We start from the raw sequence: 20640 nt of genomic DNA on the forward strand, positions 1-20640 counted from the left end.
CAAGGCAATGGCACTTCTCAGTGTTTAATTTCTGTAGGATGGTCAGGGAAGAGTGGCTGGCTCTAGAAGAGGTTAAAGACCTCTGAGTGTGCTGAGAAAGTGGAAGCAGCAGGAATAACCAATATTTGAAGAATTTTGATAGGAAAGAAAAGAGACATAATGGTAGTTTGGGGTGTAATTAGGCTAGGAGAAACGTGTTTCAGAATCATTGGACTCCTGAGTACATTAGTAGGTAAACAAGGAGAGAGCAAAAATATAGGGGCAAGTTGGAACAATTAGTGGAGCCAGTTCTTGGAGTAGGATTGGAAATGCAACCACAGGTGGAAAGAGAAGAAATTTGGAAAACGAGTGAAGGAAGGGAAAGGCTGACCACCCAAAGAGACTGTGTGGTGGAAGTTTCACAGTGCCAGGCCAGCAAAGCAAGGGTGAGTCCACCGAGAGTGGTCCAGACTTAGAGCAGCTTTAGAACACCTCCAGTGGGGTGTGTGCGACATCCTCAGCCACTGTTGTCCTTCTTCTTAGAAGAGGAGAAAGGAGGGTTCTTCCTCACAAAACTTTGGTTCTATAAGAATTAGTAGTTGTTTTGAGAGCTAGTAATAATTTTGACATAGGATGGAGTTCTTTTAACCTTAAAATGATTCTCTAGACGTTGATGGAGTTTTGCAGATCATCTATGATAATAACTTTAATTTAAAATAGTAATTAACAGGACAATAGTGCTCCACATTGCTCTTTTTCACATTTGTAATTAATAGTAGTTGCCATTTGTTGAACACTTATAAAAGACAGGTACTTTGATGGGTATTTGGCAAATATTACTTTAAATTTAAACCATAACCTTAAAAAGTAGATCAGTGGCCTTCAAAGTAGGGTGTCCACCCCAGAGGTATGGATGTGGAAGGAAAATAGATCTAATTATTTTCTTTTATCTTTTAAAAGTTTTTTGTATATTGGGGCTGTATGCGCAAATGATTTTTATTGACACATCCATAAAATTCAGAGGTAATGATTATAAAAAGAATTGTGAGAGTCATCAAAGACTAGTTATTATTAAGTGTTAGGTGCTTTACATTGACTATATTTCATTCACAATGACTCTAAGTAATGGCTATTATTACCTCCATTTTACCAAAAGAGAAACTGAGCCTTTGATAAATGAACCTCATACAACCAGTAAATGATGAAGTAGGGGTTACACCCAGGCATTTTGACCCCCAAATTAATGTTTTTTACTTTTGCTTTCTATGGTACCCTTCACAGTTAAACAGCCCCCAAAATTGGGTGCAACTAAAATCATGTGGGGAGATTATAAATAGGATGGTGCCTGGCGATCTACCTTAAAAAAAAAAAGGAAAGGAAAAAACGTCAGTCTTCTCTGGTGATAAATTTGCCTCATTTAGTTCTCAAAACACTACAAGGTAGGCATGGCATGTTCTATTTCGGATGAGAAATCTGAGGAGAGAGCCAGGACACAAGCTTGGGTCCTCTGACTCTAAACAAGATCTTTTTCTTTAACTTCATTCTGTTTCTCTGCAGGTCACATTCAATCAAAAGTTGAAGTAGAACGATTCTGCCACTGTACTTGATGTCACATTCCCCCCTGCCTTCCAGGTTAGTGGCAGATGTGTGGAGAGCAGGAAGCAGGAAAGGAGACATCTCTCACCTTACCACACTTTGGATGCCCTTTACTCCTTATCGTGAATAACACTGTATCACTAAGGAAATCAGAATTCTTAATGTATACACAACACATTAGAAAAGATACTACTTAAATCAGTAAGTAAAGAAAACGGAAAGTAACTTTCAACCGTGTTCAAGAGGAAATGGAAATACTTACATTATCGGGTCCTATTAAACAGCCCACGCTTTTTAAGGGACAGAAAGTATCAAATTGTCCATAAAAATGTCCACTGCAGGGATTCCATATTAAATAATGACTTTGCTCCCAAGTTAACACATAGGCAGTTGGACCCTGAGGGAAAATAGTTATTAAAACACTTTCAACCGATTATGCAATTAAGGTAGATTGTAGTAGTTTGCACAGACAATTCATTATTTTAGTTGGACCCCTAACTTTTTTTTTTTTTTTAGATTTTTATTTTTTTTAAAGTTCTCTCCTCTTCCACCCCCACCCCCCAGTTGTCTACTCTCTGTGTCCATTCACTGTGTGTTCTTCTGTGACTGCTTCTATCCTTATCAGCGGTACAGGAATCTGTGTCTCTTTTCATTGCGTTATCTTGTGTCAGCTCTCCGTGTGTGCGGCACCATTCCTGGGCAGGCTGCACTTTCTTTCGCGCTGGGCGGCTCTTTATGTCATTTCTAATTCAATAATTTACACGTGATATACATTTGTAATTTTGTAAATGCGTGAAAAAGATGGAAAGATTTGCACCTAAGAGGGGAGTGGGATTGTGGGGTTGGAGTCTAAAGAGGAACTTTCACTTTTTACTCAGAATACTTATGTATTCTTGGGTTCTTTTTTTTTTTTAACAATGAGCGTTATCTATTTATTTTTTGTGTATGATTTCATTTGATGCCCACAGTCCCTGCTGCCTTATAAAAGCTCAGAGTTTCTAATTGACGTGCTCAAGCTCATAAAGCTGTTGAGGACAGAGCCTTGCCCCACGCCTTGGGGCCCTTCCTAGCCCAGGGTTCTTGTCCCTGTACCAGGTGTCTGGAAGATGATGATGGAGACCACGCTAGCCTGTGGATATGATACTACTTTAACACCTGCCTCGCACAGACTTGTGCTAATTCTTAAGGATGCTTAGAGCCCTGTGGCCTCTTTTTCAAACGCTCATTAGATAAACTGCTTCAATCCATGCAAATGCTCTGACCTTGTACTTCCCCAGCATGCCCCAAAATTTAGGCATATTTTCAGTGGGCAAGGGAAACAAATTCTAATGGTCACTCTGATGGTTAGCCTAATGAGTCAGCTCGGCCATGAAACGGTGCCCCAGTTGTTTGGTCAAGCAAACACCTGGCTGAATGAAAGACAAGGGCATTTCATGGACTTTAATCTTCAGTGAGTTGATTACATAGATGGTGGATTACATCTGCAATCAACTGAGGAGACTGTGTCAGCAATGAGTGGCATCTCATCCAATCAGTTGAAGGCCTTAAAAAGAGAAGTGATTTCAGCTTTCAGAAGGAGACTTCCCAATTCTACTTCAGACAGCCAGCTTCTCCTGGGGAACTCATGGAGGACCTTCACTGGAGTCCCTAGCTTGCAGCCTGCCCTATAGAATTTAGACTTGTGCATCCCCATGGTTGCGTGAGACAATTTTATAAAATCTCCTACTGTTGACAGATATCTCCTTCCCTAGAGAATCCTGACTAATACAAGTCACTAAATCTCTACTCTAATAAAACTAACAGTACTAATATAAAAATAGAGCTGCTAATACTCTTTTCTTTCCTCCTGTGGTTATTTGGCATATTCCCCTCTGCGGCAGATGCCTGCAGAACAGAAGGCATGAAAGCATTACCTCTAGCTTTACCACACTCCTTTGGATCCCCTTCACTCCTTAGCATGAACACCAATAGGTCACTAAAGGAATAAAATTCTCAGTAATATGGGTGGGAGGAGGCTTATGCTAAAAGGACAGAGCGAGGTGGGGGATTGAGTGCTGAAGGGTTTAGTTTTGCTAAAATACAATGGAAGTGTTGTGAAGAGTCCTGAGTATCGCTGCAAACCATTTCCTGTCTCACCACTAGCAGGTCTCTTTGCCTATAATGGCATATCTAGGCCAACTTTCCTAGCAACTCATAGGACTGTTATTAAAGTAAGACCTGCCCAGGATCTGGAAAATAACACAATCAGGTTAGACAGCGACACTTCTGTTAAAGCTAGCCTCTGTGCACTTACCTCAGGAATAGCATTGCCCATCATGAGCCAGGCCTTTTTACCCAAGGACAGAAAATAATTACACAGTAGTACTGCATGTTCTTCTTCATCTCCTGCCAGGAGATCAAGAAATTGCTGACAGAAAGAAAACAATTATATTGTAATGACTGCTTCATTATGCATTGGGCTAGCAGGATTTTAACAAGTCCCAGTTAAAATTGGTGGCTTAAAGGGAAAGACTTATTTTTCACCTACCATAACATACAGAATGGAGGGGGAGAGAGTGTAAACTACAATGTAAACTATAATCCATGCTGTGTGGCAGTGCTCCAAAATGTGCTCATCAATTACAATGAATGTACACTAATGAAAAAGTTGTTAATGTGGCAAAAAGTGGGAGGTGTGGGGAGTGGGATATAGGAGAATCTCTTATTTTTTTTTTTATGTAACATTTTATGTAATCCAAGTACCTTTTAAAAATAAATAATATATTTGAAAAAAAAAGACTTATTTTTTAAAACTTTTCACAAACTTTGATAGTGTATTGACAATTCATAAAACAAACAAAAACAACCACTTTTGGTGGATGTGGTGTTTTCTCTGATATTGATGGCATAGATTTCCAGAATCAATAGTCCCTATATTTGAGGTGGTGTGAGAGACAAATTTCTAAGTTTTACTTTTCATTTTGATTTTAGATATGATAGCTCACTATGTGCTGAACACTTTGTAAAGTACATTGTATGCTTTCAAACTCATTCAATCCTAGAACTATTATTTTCCCATTTTACAGATGAGGAAGTGGTGGCATAGAGATGAGAGGTAAAACATGGGAAATGATAAAGCCAGCCTGGCTCTGTAACAATGAACTATTGTACTCGTACATCTTCTTACAGATGCCATAAGGCTGTAGGAAGGGTATCTCTAAAATTGTCATCATGTATATGGAACAAAAAATTTAAAGTGCACTTACATTTCTCCAGTTTTTGACTATGCTTCCAAGGGAGTTGCATAAATACAGTTAAGTTTATATAAACATAGCTCAACATAAGATCCGGAAGCAGAATTAGTGCCTGTCATAATATGTTTGTTTCACACTGCCTAGGACTCATTTGAAATTTTATATACATACATAGATTGTAAGTTACAGAAGGGCAGAGACCATATTTATTTTGCTTATAACCAGAATGTAGTACAGTGTCTGGTAGGTGATCAAGAAATACATATTGAATAAATAAATGGTATACCTTAAGCCCTCGACTTAAAGTATATTCAATTTCCAAATATAACATCGAAGCATTTTTGCTTAATTTAAAAATTATCTACCTATAAAATATAAGTAGTTAAGGTAAAATCAATCCTTTTATGAACAAAACTGGGATAATGCTGTTAAGGCAATTCTTGGAAGATAAACAAGCATTAAGACATTCAAAGTGTTATTTTTTATTCTTTGTGCAAATAATTTTTTTTCAACTTCTGAACTTGGGAGAATTGAACCAGGAAGAAAAAATTCTTCCGAATTTAGTTTATCCTCCCTAATAGATGTCTGAGTAGATTTTTATAATGGTTAATGAAAATTGTGATTTAAAATTATTCAAGCCATTTAGAGACTATTCAATTAAGTCAGGTCAAACTAGTCAACCTGTAGAGGAATGAAGAACTACTTACATCAGATGTGCTCCATAGGTCACAGATACCAGCAAATGACACAGTATCAGGCAAGAAAGGAATTAAAGACACATATCGAGCCACCAGTTCCTGCATAAACAAAATTAGCTGTAACAATTCCAGTAAAACAGAAAGCTGCATGCCCTACCTTAGTTTTTGCAACAAAATAAATTTCATCTATCATAAAGATATAAAAATGAAATTGTATATCTAGCTAATACCAAGGGTTTACCAAGTGTTATATTAGTATTAACTTATTTCATTCTCAGCAAATAGGCCTTTAAGAAAAGTTATTATTATTCATTCTTGCACAGATGAAGAAACTGCATCGAGTGACTTAGTATATTGCTGCTAAATGGTAGAGTCAAGATCATACCTTGAATGTGTAGCTCTGCTATGCACTCAAATCACTTTGCTTGTCTGAAGAAATCATGGGAGAGTTTATCTCAAAATGTGAGAGTGGGGAAAATCTTTTGCAATAAGAAGCCAAGCAAAAAGTCTAGATGATATCAAGAAAAAGAATGATAAATGCTGACTACAAGCATACCTTGGAGATGTGGACTGGCTCCCAGACCACAGCAAAAAAGCAAATCACACGAGTGTTTTTGTTTCCCAGTACATAGAAAAGTTATGTTTATACTATACTGCAGTCTGTTTAGTATGCAATAACATTATTTTAAATAAAAAATGCTTTGCTAAAAAATGCTATCATCTGAGCCTTCAGCAAGTCATAATCTTTTTGCTGGTGGAGGGTCTTGCATGGATGTTGATGACTGCTGACAGATTGCCAAAGGCAAGGGTGGCTGTGGCAATTTCTTAAAATAAAACAACGATGAAGTTGGCCGCATGGATTGATTCTTCCCCTCATGAAAGATTTTTCTGTAGCATGTATTGCTGTTTGATGGCATTTTACCCACAGCAGAACGTCTTTCAGAATTGTAGGCAATCTTCTCAAACTGACTATTTTAAATCCTTTGTTTCATTTCTATAATGTTCACAGCATCTTCACCAGGAATAGAGTCCATCCAGCTTTCTTTGCTCATTCATAGGAAAGAACTGCTCATCCATTAAAGTTTTATCATGAGATTGCGGCAATTCAGTCATACCTCCAGGCTCCAATTCTAATTCTCTTACTATTTCCACCACATCTGCAGTTGCTTCTTCCACCAAAGCCTTGAACCCCTCAAAGTCATCCATGAGGGTTGGAATCCACTTCTTCCAAACTTATGTTAATGTTGATATACTGACTTCCTCCCATGAATCACAAATGCTCTTAATGGCATCTAGAGTGGTGGATCCTTTCCAGAAGGTTTTCCATTGCCTTTGCCCAGATCCATCAGAGGAATCACTATGTATGGCAGTTATAGACATAAAAAATGTACTTCTTAAATAATGAGACTTGAAAGTAAAAATTACTCCTTGTTCCATGACCTGCAGGCTTGAAAACAACATTAATCTCATTGTACATCTCCATCAGAGGCCTTGGGTGACCAGGTGCATTGTCAGTGAGCAATAATATTTTGAAAAGAATCTTTTTTTTTTTTTCCTTCTGAGCAGTAGATCTCAACAGTGGGTTTAAAATATACAGTAAACCATGCTGCAAACAGTAGTGCTGCCATTTAGTCTTGCTCCTCTTAGGGAGCACTGGCAGAATAGATCCAGCACAATTCTGAAGGGCTCTAGGATTTTCAGAATGGTAAATGTGGACTGACATCAACTTAAAGTCACCAGCTGCTTTAGCCTCTAATAAGACAATCAGCCTGTCCTTGGAAGTTTTAAAGCCAGGCATTGATGTCTCCTGTCTAGCTGTGAAAGTCCTAGATGGCATTTCTTCCAGTAGAAGGCTGCTGCATCTACATTGAAAATCTGTTGTCCAGTGTAGCCACCTTCATCCATCGTCTTAGCTAGATCTTCTGGATAATTGTTGCAGCTTCTACATCGGCACTGGCTGCTTCCCCTTGCACTTTTATGTTATGGAGATAGCTTCTTGCTTTAAATCTCATGAACTTTCCTCTCTGATAGCTTCACACTTTGCTACTGCAGCTCGCTCACCTCTCAGTCTTAGTAGACTTGAAGCGAGTTAGGGCCTTGCTCTGGAAGAGGCTTAGATTAAGAAATGTTGTGGCTGGACTGATCTTCCATCCAGGTCACTAAAACGCTCTCCTTATCAGCAGTAAGGCTATTTCACTTTCTTATCATTATGTGTTTACTGGAGTAGCACTTTTCATTTCTTTCAAGAGCTTTTCCTTTCTATTCTCAACTCGGGTGTTTGGCACAAGAGGCCTAGCTTTTGGCCCAGCTTTCGACTTGCCTTCCTCGCTAAGCTTAATCACATCTAGCTTGTGATTTAAAGTGAGAGATGTGCAACTCTTCCTTTCACTGGAACATTTAGAAGCCATTGTAGGATTATTAATTGACCTAATTTCAATATTGTTGAGCCTCAGGGAACAGGGAGGCCAGAGGCAAGGGGGAGAGATGGGAATGGCGGGTCAGTGGGGCAGTCAGAATATAGAAGACATTTATCAATCAAGTTCACCATCTTATATGGTGCCCCAAAACCATTACAATAATAACATTAAAGATCACTGTTCACAGACCACCATAACAGATAATGATGAGTAATTTGAAATATTGCTAAAATCAGCAAAATGTGACACATGGACATGAACTGAACACATGATGTTGGAAAAATGGTGCCAATAGACTTGCTCAAAACAGTTGCCACAAACCTTCTATTTGTAAAAACTCAGTGCCTTCAACGTGCAATAAAATGAAGTGCAATAAAACAAGTTTTGCTTGTATATGACATACCTGCACAGCAAAAACAGATACAAAACTCTCAAAACATCAATAACCAATAATCGATTCAAAACCCATAAAGAAATTCAAAAGACAGGAAACAGGTAAAATATATGCACAAAATACCTCCTTCTTATAATAACCTTCTCAGGTTTTGATACCAAGTTTATACTTCCTCATAAAATGATTTGGGAGCGGTTTCTATTTCTATTCTCTGTAATAATTTATACAAGAGGTGTTACTTCTTTCTTAAAAGTTTGTATGACTTCTCTGGGGATGCTATCTCGGTGTGGAGTTCTGTATATGTGTGGGGAAGAATTTTTAAGTTACATATTCAATTTATGTATTAGATCTAAGACTATTCCTATTATCTATGTCTTCCTTATCTCAATTTTGGGATGGTTTCCTAGTTATTTTTAAATTCTAAAACAAAACTTCAAATTTCCTGGCATAAATTTGATTAAAATATCCTCTTAATATCTGTAGGATCCTCTTATTATCTGTAGCTATGATCTCTTTTTAATTTGTAATTTGTGTTCTCTATCTTTTTTCTTTGATCAGTCAAGGGTGTGTGACAGTTTGAAGTTCCTTTATGAATCCCCAAAAGAGAAAGATTATCCTATTGAACTAATCCATTCCTGCCGGCATGGCCATTTTGATTGGACTAGGTCAGTTAGGCCTGAGCCAGGTTGGGTCTCTGCCCCCTTGCTGGGTTGGATATAAATGGAGACACACAGAGAGAGACAGGAGAACAAGGAAGCTGCCATATGTGAGAGAGGACTCTGGGTTTGCCTACAGCTGCAGAAAGGCAGAGAAGTCCCGAGAGGCTGAGAGAGGAGGCCCAGAAAGAGATAAGCCCCATGCCTGGCTGCCCACAGTTGAGCTCTGGGAGATGGTAGATTCTGGAGGGGAATGCAGGGACCTCAGAAGAGATTGGCAGCCATCTTGCTTCACCATGTGATGTGACCACGAGAAAGCGTCTCTGCTGATGCCTTGATTTGGACTTTTCACAGCCTTGGAACTGGAAGCTTTTACCCCAAATAAATCCCCTTTATAAAAGCCAACACATTTCTGATCCTTTGCATTGGCAGCCCATTGGCAAACTAAGATATGGTGTATAAATTGTATTTGCCTTTTCAAAGAACAAACTTTTGGCTTTGCAATTCTATGTATCCTTGCTCATATATTACTTCTAGGTTTCTGCCTTCTTGAGATGGATACTTAGACCACTGAATTATAATCATTTTTCCATTTTAACATGTGAATTTAAGACTATAAATTTCCCCTTACACTGTAGCTGAGTGTCTCAAGTTTTATGACATCACTTTCATTATCAAGTTTAGGATATTTTCAAATTTCGATGGTAATTTCTTCATTGACTCATAGTTTATTTAGAAGTGCATGATTTAATTTAGAAATTAAATTGGATTTTCCAGTTATCTTTCATTTCTGATTTCTAACTTAATTCTATTGTGCTCACATTTTGTATCTATTTAACTTCATATTGAACTTTTCTTGAACTTTATAGGCCTCTTTGGATTTAATTTAGAAAACTGTTTATTTCTCCTATGTTTTCAGTTTTGTTTTTTTTTTGCTTAAAGTTGTTCATAATAGTATTTTTAAAAATCAATTTTATTGATACATATTAATAAAGCATACAATCCATCCAAAGTTTATAATCAGTGGTATTTGGTATAATCACATAGTTGTGCATTTATCACTTCAATCATTATTAGAACATTTACATTATTCCAATAATAATGATAATAAACAAAAAAAGTTTTATCCCTTAGTAATCACCTCTCAATCTGTTTCCCCTGCTATACATAACTGCAATTCTGTTTCAGTCTTTCTAATTTATTTGTATTTATATTTTGTATAGATGGAATCAAATAATATGTCAATGTAGTGCATTATGTCTAGTTTCTTTCGCTTGGTGCATTTCCTTTTTTTTTTTTTTTTTACCATTAATGGAAGATTATTAATATATTGCTATTCACTAGTGTCCATATTTTGCTTTGGTTGTATTTTTGCCTGATATTAATATCTTGTAGCATTAACATACATATGTTCAGTTTCAAAGAAGAACAGTCTTATATATGCAATATTACCCCTACTCACATTTCCCATGAGATTTCACTATGTTATACAGTCCCATGTTACATTTTTTAGCTTTCCTTCTAGGAACATACATTACTTTCCCTTTCAATCACTCACAATAATATTTTATTATCTCTTAAATCTCTGTTACATTGGTAGTTTGATCTCCTTTTCCATTCCTAGTATTAATTTTGTTCTTTTTCTCTCTTCCTTTCTTTCTCTCTCCCTTTGTCCAATCAACCTTGCCAGACATTTATCAATTCTACTGGTCTTTTCCGAGAGTCAGTGATGGGCTTTTTTTCCCTCTCTACTCTATTTTTCCATCCTTCTTTCTAAATTAGTAGTTGAGCTCATTAACTTTCAGCCTTTTTCATTTTCTAATATATACATTTAAATCTATAAATTCCCATCTATATACCATGTTAGCTGCACCCCATAAGTTTTATTAAGAACTCTATTTATCATGATTTATTCTAAAGTAATTTTTATTTTCTACCATGATTTCTTCTCTCACACATGAGTTATTACTACATAATTAACTTTCAAGAACAATTGTAAAAAGTTATTTTTTAAGGCTTTCTTTTTTTAAGGAGGAACCGGGGAATGAACCTGGGACCTTGTACATGTGGAGCAGGAGCTCAACCACTGCATTACACCTGTTCCCCTATCTTTTTTTTTTTATTATCTTTTTTTAAGGTACATAGATCACACAAAATGTTACATTAAAAAATATAAGAGGTTCCCATATGCACCCACTCCCTTCTCCCCACTCCTCCCAGCATGAGCCAGCACTCTGCATGGGCCAGCTTGCCCTCACCAGGAGGCCCTGGGCATTGAACCCTGGAACTTCTATATGGGAGATAGGAGCCCAGTTGGCTGAGCCACATCCATTTCCCCCATTTGATATTTCTAAAAATCTACTTGTCAGGTTTGCTAGTCTACTGTTCTTTTGTTAGACTTTCAGTTCCCTAGATTTCATAAACTTATTAAAAATGTTTTATTTTATCTTCTAATTCTAATATCTGTAGAGTTGGTAGCCTGAAGCTGCATTTGTTGTGACTTATCTTTTCATACAATGAATGATCCTTTATGGTGTACTCAAGCTGTGCTCATGTTCCCTGGAATTTTTTCTGTGGAATTTTCTTTGAGGCTGGGTTTAAAGGGTATTCTTCTATAAGATTTGTATTTACTCAAAATTTTTGAAATAATTTTCACCCAAATTTAAATTCAGTGGTGCTTGTAGCATTAAGCATGATACTGAGTAGTTTTCTTAGTACAGTAGGAAGAACATGAGTTCTGAAGTCAGAGGCCTGGGTTAAAATCCTAGCAGAGTTATTGAGAATACGTAAAGAAAACATGCTTATGTAAGGCATTTTGTAAAGTGTAGAGCATCTTACGAATGTTAAACACAGTAAACACTTAATAATTGTTCCTTGAAAGAATGAATTAAGGATAATCATCCCTGGTACCTTCAGACTTTTCTAAAAAAAGCAAGCATCACGGTACTAAAAAAGTTTTAATCATTACTTTAATCACTAATGAATGATATTAACATAGTTAATATTTTGAGTACTATGAGATATCGTAATTAGAGTGGCAATACTTTGAAATGTTAAAACATTTTAGCAGAGCACTGATTGGCTATGATACTTACTGCGGTTGCCTGTGGATTATTGGGGCAGGCATTAAGGAGCTCCTGAGGAGGGTTTAAAGGCTTGAGATAACGTGTAATAAAAACGGTTTTTCCACTTATGTCAATCACTGTTGTAAGGCACTGGCGATTTGGAAACTTTAAGACACATTCTGCTTGAAACTTCTCTGTTGCTTGAAGCAATTTCTCATCTTCCTGAGAATCAAACTTCAAAAACAAAGACATCAAGGAGTTAATTTATGATTACAGGAGACACAGTAGAACATGTTCAGATTTCACAGTTAATTAAATATGTAGTTCAGGAAGTCTGAGTATGTGACCCCTTACAGAACTGTCATGCCTTCATGACCCTGCAGCTACATAATTACATTTATAATTTAAAAAAATCGGAATGATTCATTAAATACTTAAAGTCTATTCAACAGGATTCAAAGAAAATAGTCAACAGGTGAGAAGCCATTTAGGAACAACTGGATTAAGAAAAGAACCTATAAAAATTAAAGTAAGATATACTAAGTCCTACTGAAAAAGGAACCAGAACTAGAAACTTCAAATGTATAATAATTACTTAAATGATTCTCTGACCCAAGATGAAGTACCAATTCCCAGGTTTTTAAAGTAACTCAAAGCAGATAGCACTGAAAAAATTCAATTGCCTTATACTCATGTAGTAGTGTTTTTTCCCTCAAGCTATTGCTAAAAATAGCAACAGCAACAAAAAGGCAGACATTTACCTTGACAAGGTTTTAATGTTTTTACAAGATTTTCTGTTTGGCTTGAAAATACATGCATAGTTGCTTACAACATTTCAAAGGGTTTCAAGACAAAGTCAAGCAAAATTTTATGAGAAAAAAATCATTTTTAAGTAGAATTTAGATTATAGGCAATGAGTGCTAATTTTTTTTTTTTGAGGAGAGAAATGCTTTGCACATCTCTCCTCGTACCCTGCTTTACTTTTCTTTTTAGCACTTAAAACTGCTGACATGTGGTATATTTGTTTACTCTGTTTCCCCCATAGAGTAAATTCCTGAAGTCAGAGATTATGTTTTTATCTCATATTATATCTCTAGTACTGAGAATACTACCTGACACATAGTACGCAGCAAATATTGAATGAATGAATGAATGAATGAATGAACATACAACATCCCATTACTTTTTTATGACTTCAGAGCAAATCTGGAATATGCTAATTTTTCTTGACTTCTCTCTTTTTTGGTGTGAAACTATGACTTTGGTTTCTAATTTGATTGCTGTATCCTGAGAAGTTGGGGTACTGGTGTGGGAGGTGATAGGATGGAGGCATCTCTATATTTTTATGGGATGTACTATTGATATCCAAATCTTAACATCATCATCATTTTATTATTATTATAACCTCCTACCACTCATTACAGTGCTAAGACACAACAGCTATTCAATATGTGTTACGACGAATGAATAAACCAATGGAAAAGGTGAACACATAAGACTTTGATGTGGTGTGTGACAGACACATAAAGTAGAATCATCAAAGCTGAAACAACTGAATTTCAGAAAGCTAGAGAACTATGAAACAAGGGTGATATGGGGAAAAAGGCACCTAGCTGAATGTGTCCTTTTTTTTCTTTAAACCCATTCATTTCCAATTAATTGAAGAATGCTTGCTGAGAGCCTATGAGGTTCCAGGCATTCTGGATGACCGAGTATGAATCAGTCCCCTCAAGGAACTTCTAGTCTAGAGGCAATCAGGTACTTTAAATACTTGACCAACGGGAGATTCTATAGGGTGCAATGGGAGCATTTCAAGATGCATTTATAGGCATTGTCACCAAAGTCTAATGAAAATCTCAGATCAGTACTAAGGGCCTGCCAAGTTGAAAAAAGTATCTCTAAAACTTTTTCTGCCACTTGGACTGGATGTTGTGTTATGTATCTTAACTCTGATTAGTGCTTTTTGAGGGCAGGGCTCATTTAGAGTTCCTCCCTGCACTAAGCATGTACATAGTAACACTGAATAAGTATCCAGTAATATGCATTTGGGGAGCTTCACATACTGTTTAGGCTACTAGGATGCCATTTAATGGAATGAAACACTAATTTAAGGATCAGTGTGCTATGCTAGTGACTGTGCCAAAGAAAGCTAAATACTAAAGGAATTTGGGTCATTTATTCTGCAAGAAGGTAAGGTAGAACCAACAGATTCAGTGTGATACAAAATGGAATTTGGAAAATCCTTAGCAGGCTCAATTCTTTGACCTCTAGATTAATGTAAAAATTTACTGAAAACGAAATGGTCTTACTCCCCCTTTGAATAGTTACACTGTGACAATTCCACTGACCAGAAATAAATGTCACACCTTACTAAGTGTCCCTATAAGAGGACCTCATGGATTTTACTGACTTGGAGAGAGTGGAGGTAGCTTCCACTATGCAGGTGACATCTAGATCTCTAACCTTTTAAATTCAAAGCTACGTGAGCATCTTTCTGACAACATGAAATGGGCCAAAAGGCAAAGCATGACATTCTGCATGGACTGCAGGCATTTTCTAGAGTTCACTGTCAAGGGCTAACACATACAGCAGGATCCAGCAGCTTCCAAAAGCTGGCAGGTGACCAAAGCAACTATTTAAGGCCTAATAAATATTGACTGATAAATTGTAAAACAAAATACCTGGTACCTTTGTAAGCATGTCACTCATCTATCAGAGGCGAGAAAGAGAAAAGAAATGAAAGAGGAAGGCTTTATTAATAGAAACAATATATATTTTAAAACATGTTTTTACCAAGAGGTATAAAGTAGAAGATGTTAAAATAAGCATTTCAGGAGTTGCTACTGATTTTTAAAAAAAATGACATTAGTAAATACCTTTTAAAAAATCACATGGAATGGTTCCTATAGAAAGTAAGGGATGGTGGCAGAGAGAAGTCTCTAATGTGTTAATCTTGGAAGTTGCTGTGAGTGGAAAACAATTTTGCATTGTTCTTATTATTTTTAGAAGAGAGCTGCTCTCTCCTGAGAATCTGCAGGTGAAGCACTTGAGTGGTGTGGTCTGCCCTGTGATTTCAGGACACCGTGGTCCTGCCCATCAGCATGGCCTCCTTACCAGAGAGTGTCAAAGAACCTGCCAAGAGGGGCTCCCCAAGCCCTCAGCTTAGAGGCCCAAGAGAAATGCTTCCTGCAGCCACAGCGGGGCAGTGACATGCCACCACGCGACAGCTGCCGGCCCGGTTCTCAGGCTTTGGGGAAGCAAGGCTGCCGGGCCTGGGAACTTGCTTCAGGGCCCTGGAGGCCTCTTAAAAGCCCTCAGGTCTGAGGTCAGTGCTGGAGAAGCACAGGCCGCCTCTAAGCACTCTAGTTTTGATCCTTCAGCCTCAGACACAGGCTGCGTAAAGAGAACATACATGAACATGAATATATAACGTACGTTCTAATGTTTCCCAGGCAGCCACTGCATAATTTTGTGCCAAGCCAGCTGATAAAGTTAATTTGATTTTTGGCAAATTTGTTTTTCCAATAGTCCTTCACATCCTTCTGTAACTGCCTTGCAAAGGGGAGATAGTGATAGTATTTTTCTCTTTGAGCCAAATTGTGATACTGAAAAAATCAAAAAGGAAACTATGGGAGCGCATTCTTTTTTCTTTCCCATCTGAGTCTGTATTACAATGAAGAAGTAGGCAACATCATCTATGCAGTATATCTTGTGGTTAACAACTTGTGCTTACTTGCAAATGTAAGTTCCACAAGGGCAGGATTTTTTGGCTTTGTCCTCTGCAGTACCCATGCCTAGAAAATGCCCATCACACAGAAGATGCTTAATAGACATTTGTTGAATGTCTAAGATTTAAAGTAAGACATACTGGGTTTGTTACCGCTGCCATTTACTGCTTGGGTGACCCTGGGTAAAGTGAGCCTGTTCTGGATATTAGGTGAAAGTTCTCTGGGTGAAGAGGTGCAAACGCAGTCAGCCAAGGGGAAGGGGGGAGAGTGAGGATGGCAGAGGGACCTCGGGTTTACCTAACCTAGGACCTTACGTGGGTCCATGGGGTGGGGGCATGGACAGGAGCACACGGGGGTCCAGGCTCTTGCCTTGACTGTGACCCAGGGGTGAGGGGTAGGACTTTCCCACAGATACCAGGGACTGGACATTTCAAATGAAAGGCATGAACAGCAGGTGTGGTGAAGGCTGTTTGGAGAAGCTGAGGGCAGCTTCTTCTCATCCAAGCCTTTGGAGATACAGGCCTTGCTAGTAAATTATGCAGCATGAAAGGGCAAGGGGTCTTGAGAGAAAACGTGGCAGGGGCCACCCGGAGATGCTCATGGTGGGTGGCTCTTATCATCCAAACTGTACGGGGGTGCAGTCCTTGCTAGTTGAGGCTATACCCAGGGCAGGGCTAGCTGGGGTGGCTACTCAGAAGGGGAACTTGTGACTAGGCTATTATGATGAGGCACCGAATAAAATTTCCTTTATGCCATCCCAGAGCCTCATTTTCCTCATCTGTGAATTGGAAACCCCCTCAAAAGACAGTGGTGAGAACTAAAGGAGAGATTATATGTCATGGGTCTGACACAGTGCTGGGGACAGAGTAAGAGCTCACTACATGGTGATTACTGCACTAGGTTATAAACGAATAAGAGGCATCATTGATATTTTCTCCCAAATCCAGTGAGGGCAGTATGCATAGATGCTGCACAAGGACATTACACTAAGAAGGTGTTTCCCAACCATGAAATTCGGGAAACAATTACTAACAAATGGGAGTTCTAGAAACCCTTTTTTTCCAGAGCAGTTTAAAATTGGAGTACATGTACATATATGTATTTGTTTCTGCCTGAAGTCACTGAAATGAACTGAAGTGACCCCTAAAGATCATCTAGCCGTAAGGCCCTCTGAAAGGATTCATCCCAATTAGCACAGCCAAGGGTGTGAGGTCAGACACAGAAATGTATCTCAGCATGCGTGCAGGTAAATATCAGTTATATTCATCAAGCTTTGCCTAGAAGTTTAAGTTGCTCTTGGCTCAATGAAGTACACACCCCCACAGCTGTGCTTTCACCATCATGCTGTCCACACTGAAAGAGTAATACATGGGCACTAAAGTAGGCAAGCCTCTGCTTGTGCAGTTTATCAAAGCTCAGCCGAGCAAGCGAGTCCCACAGTTCATCCACATCAGACGTGCACCTCCAGACCGTAAGTAGGGTTACCTTTTCTCGAACCGACTCTCCAGGCACCAGCTGCGGCTCGATGGTAATGAAGAGGGTGATGTAGGAGCCGTCACTTAGGCTTCGAACAGAGTCGAAACCCCGCTCAAGAACCATGTTTCGCTCCTTGCTGTAGCCCAGAAGAACCGGGGGGATATCTATTTTAAATGTCCCATCGATCTGTGAAAAAAATATGACTTGGTAAACATTCTGGTGATTTTCCAGCAGAAGTTCAAGGGCAAATGGCAACCGCCCACCGTCTGGTGAATTAAAGAGAAACTGCTCAGCTTGGCATTCAAGGCCCAGCCCATCTCTCTGGCCTTGTCACCCTAAACTCTTGCCAGAAAGGGCTCCTTATTCCCCTGCTTTCTTTCCTTTGTTTAGTGGAAAGTCGACTGGTTAAGCAAGTTGATCCTAGCACTACGCTGACTGGGTTCAAATCCTGCCTTAAACTCCAAGTGCCTCAGCTTCCTCATCTATAAAAAAGGAGACCTTAATAGGACCTACTTTATATGATCACTGTGAGTCCTGAATGAACTCACAGATGCAAAACACTAAAAAAATTCTGGCATATGCTATGTGCTCCACAAATGTTGGCTAGCAGCCACTCCTCTTCTGTGCAATGCCCCAGCATCCCATCTCCCCCTGCCTGAATTCTTAACATCTTTCAAGGTGCATGTCAAATACTATCTCCTTCTTGAATTATTTTAACTCCACCACCCTTACACGTAGTTTGTTCCTTTCATGTGTCACATTAACATGGTCTGCCTGACTTTGTAGTTGTGTGCATATTTGTTATATCCTTCTAGATAATTGCTCTGTGGGAACAGGACCTATATTTCATTCCTTTTTGTATCATCCTTCTCCAACATAGAACAGTGTTTTGTGTACACAGTAGGTGCTGAATAAATGCGAGCTAAATGGATTACAAGTCACTTATATAAAATGAACTAATGGATGCAGAGGTTCAGAAAAAGGATCTTTTAGTCTTAGATATTCAAAGCAACAGTAATTTTATTAAAGACTGTCTAGTACTACAAAAGTATTCAGGGCTAAAATCTGAAATTCAAGGATTTGCAGAGCATCCCATTTTTATTTCAGTCCTTAGTGACACTTATGTTTCAGGAGTCATAGAGAAAGAAATTCAAATTTCAGTCTTGAGGGATGAATTAAGTAACCTGTTACTTGTTTTCCTCCTTTCATTGACAGAGTTCTCCCAAAGCCTATACTGAGTCAGATGGGAAGGGTACAGGAAAGAGAAAGGTATAAAAACAATGGCATAAAAAGTACAGGTGAAACAACTGAGCAGGTTCAGACTGAAACACAGACGACAGAGGAGGTAACGTGCACACCATCTCCAGCTATTTGAAGCTGTGGGTTTAAGACAGGGCTTCTCAGCCTGGGTACTACTGGTATTTGAGGCTAAATAATGCTTTATTGTGGGGGGCTGGCCCATGCATTGTAGCCCACTTAGCAGCCTCCCTGGCCTCTGCACACCAGATGACAGTAGCACCCTCATTCCACTTGTGACAACCAAAAATGCCTCCAGACATTGCCAAATGTTCCCAGGGGGGACATTTAAGAGCATGGGCTTCGGAGTCGGACAAAACTTTTAAAATGGCAAACGTAATAAAACAATTCTCAAAAGCAATATTGAAATGCACAAACAAAAAATAAATAGGGGAGTGAATGTAGCTCAAGTGGTTGAGCACCTGCTTTCCATGTATGAGGTCCTGGGTTCAATCCCCAGCACCTCCTGGAAAAAAGCCTTTTACCCTTCCCAGAGATTAGCTGAAACCCAATTCTGCTGTACACTTTGTGATTTAGGTAAGTTACTTAACCTCTCTAAGCTTCTTCACATATAAAATGGGGATAATAATGGCTACTGGTGGTTGGGCTTAAATGAGGTGATATGGCAAAAAAGTACCTAGTAATGGTATATAATATATGCCCAATAAATATTCTTATTACCATTATTTCAGTTACTTAATAAGGATTCTACTTGTTAAGTGTAGCTCCAGAGAACTGAACCAGGACCTAAGAATAGAAGTTGTAGGGAAGTGCCTAGATTACGGCATAGTTCACGGAAGAAATTTATGCCAGAGCTATCGGAAAACAGAGACACTGCCTCATAAACTAGTGAGTTATTTGTTTCCAGAGGCACTGGACATTCCAGAGCATGTACCAAGATACAGTAAAGGGTATTCCTTTACCAAGAAGGGGTGGAGCAGTGACCTCTGAAAATCGTTCCGAATGGAAAATCAGCACTGCTAAGTTTCACGGGCATTTTGGCATGCAAAATGATGTGCTCCTGAAGTCTATTTTCATTTAAAATTTATTCAAAGATGGGAATGTAAATTCTTTTAGCAAGCACATCTTTGCAGCATCACCTGTAGACTGTCCCTTTTGCTCAGGGTGGATTGCAATTCCAGTTCATCCTTGAGATTCCAAACAGTCCAAACCTCTCAGACTTGAGTTTTCAGTGGTCTTGGTCTTGCTTGAGACTGAGGCCCTGGCAGTGTTTGCTCTGTGTGGCCATCACCTGTGGCGTGCAATAGCTTCTTCTGTAGCTGTGTGACATGAGTTACAATCTTCTGGCTCAATGCTTCCTGTTGCCAAGGATTTAATCCTGGCATGTTGAAGTGATCCCAGAGTCCCTAACTGTTCAAGATTAGAGTGACTAAATCGTTCAAGGATTGTTAACCCAAATGGAGCCCCTTAAACAAAGTCACTAACTCTGAAGAAGGGTGGCTTTATGGAGCATATGTCTACAAACCATTTTTCATATTTTAAATAGCAAGGACTGGCAGAAATATTAATAGAATGCACTTGATTGAATGGGTGATATTTTCTTCCAATTACTTGCAGGCATCTATCTACTCCACTTTTGCTGTTTTTACAAGCTTCCACTTTGTCCCATCATTTTCTTCACGTTGATTTACATGTTAAAAATTTTTCCAGATTATAAGAAGCATACATTATTTACTAACTATAAGGAAGAGGAATGTTTTATGTCATGCAAACAAGACTGAAGATCATTGTCTTTATGTACTGTTTTTATCTTTCCAAGGGTTTTGCACAAATATTCTCTCAATGTTTAGGTTATATTCCCACAGAGAAAGCTGTCACAGGAGAGACGGATGGAGCAGTACCCAATCTCATGAAATTCTGACTCTATGCTTACCCTAGCTTGGAAATATATCGTGCTAAACGGAATTTTCACACATCCCAACCAGTGTCTCTCGATCCGGGTATGGATTCCACTTCCTCTTTCACGGTCATCCTAAGAACAGGTGGGAAGTAGTCATTTTTAAGAACTCTGGACATCCTTTAATTAATTCAGCAGCAGGGAAGCAGCAGGATTTTAGCTGAAAGCACGCGTAGATAGATTA

At 38.6% G+C, this 20640-nt stretch overlaps 1 protein-coding gene across 5 annotated transcripts in view; it reads right to left on the minus strand.

Annotated features, from left to right (window-relative positions):
• CC2D2A (coiled-coil and C2 domain containing 2A) overlaps positions 1–20640 on the minus strand; it is a 131132-nt gene that overhangs the window by 8220 nt on the left and 102272 nt on the right. For 3 of the 5 annotated variants that reach the window (XR_011649604.1, XM_058300755.2, XM_058300769.2), the window contains 6 exons: positions 20433–20531; positions 17252–17428; positions 12069–12272; positions 5516–5605; positions 3869–3982; positions 1838–1972 (listed from right to left, as the gene is read on the minus strand). Coding sequence is in view for 4 of the 5 variants with exons in the window: in XM_058300755.2 (XP_058156738.1) it covers positions 1838–1972; positions 3869–3982; positions 5516–5605; positions 12069–12272; positions 17252–17428; positions 20433–20531 (819 nt within the window). In the remaining variant the exon portion in view is untranslated. Of the gene's footprint in view, positions 1–1837; positions 1973–3868; positions 3983–5515; positions 5606–12068; positions 12273–14726; positions 14748–17251; positions 17429–20432; positions 20532–20640 lie in introns of all 5 variants that reach the window. The other 2 variants (XM_058300751.2, XM_058300761.2) reach the window with 2 other exon arrangements.

Source organism: Dasypus novemcinctus, chromosome 1 (assembly GCF_030445035.2).
Source record: "Dasypus novemcinctus isolate mDasNov1 chromosome 1, mDasNov1.1.hap2, whole genome shotgun sequence".
In the NCBI taxonomy this organism is placed as follows: Eukaryota; Metazoa; Chordata; class Mammalia; order Cingulata; family Dasypodidae; genus Dasypus; species Dasypus novemcinctus.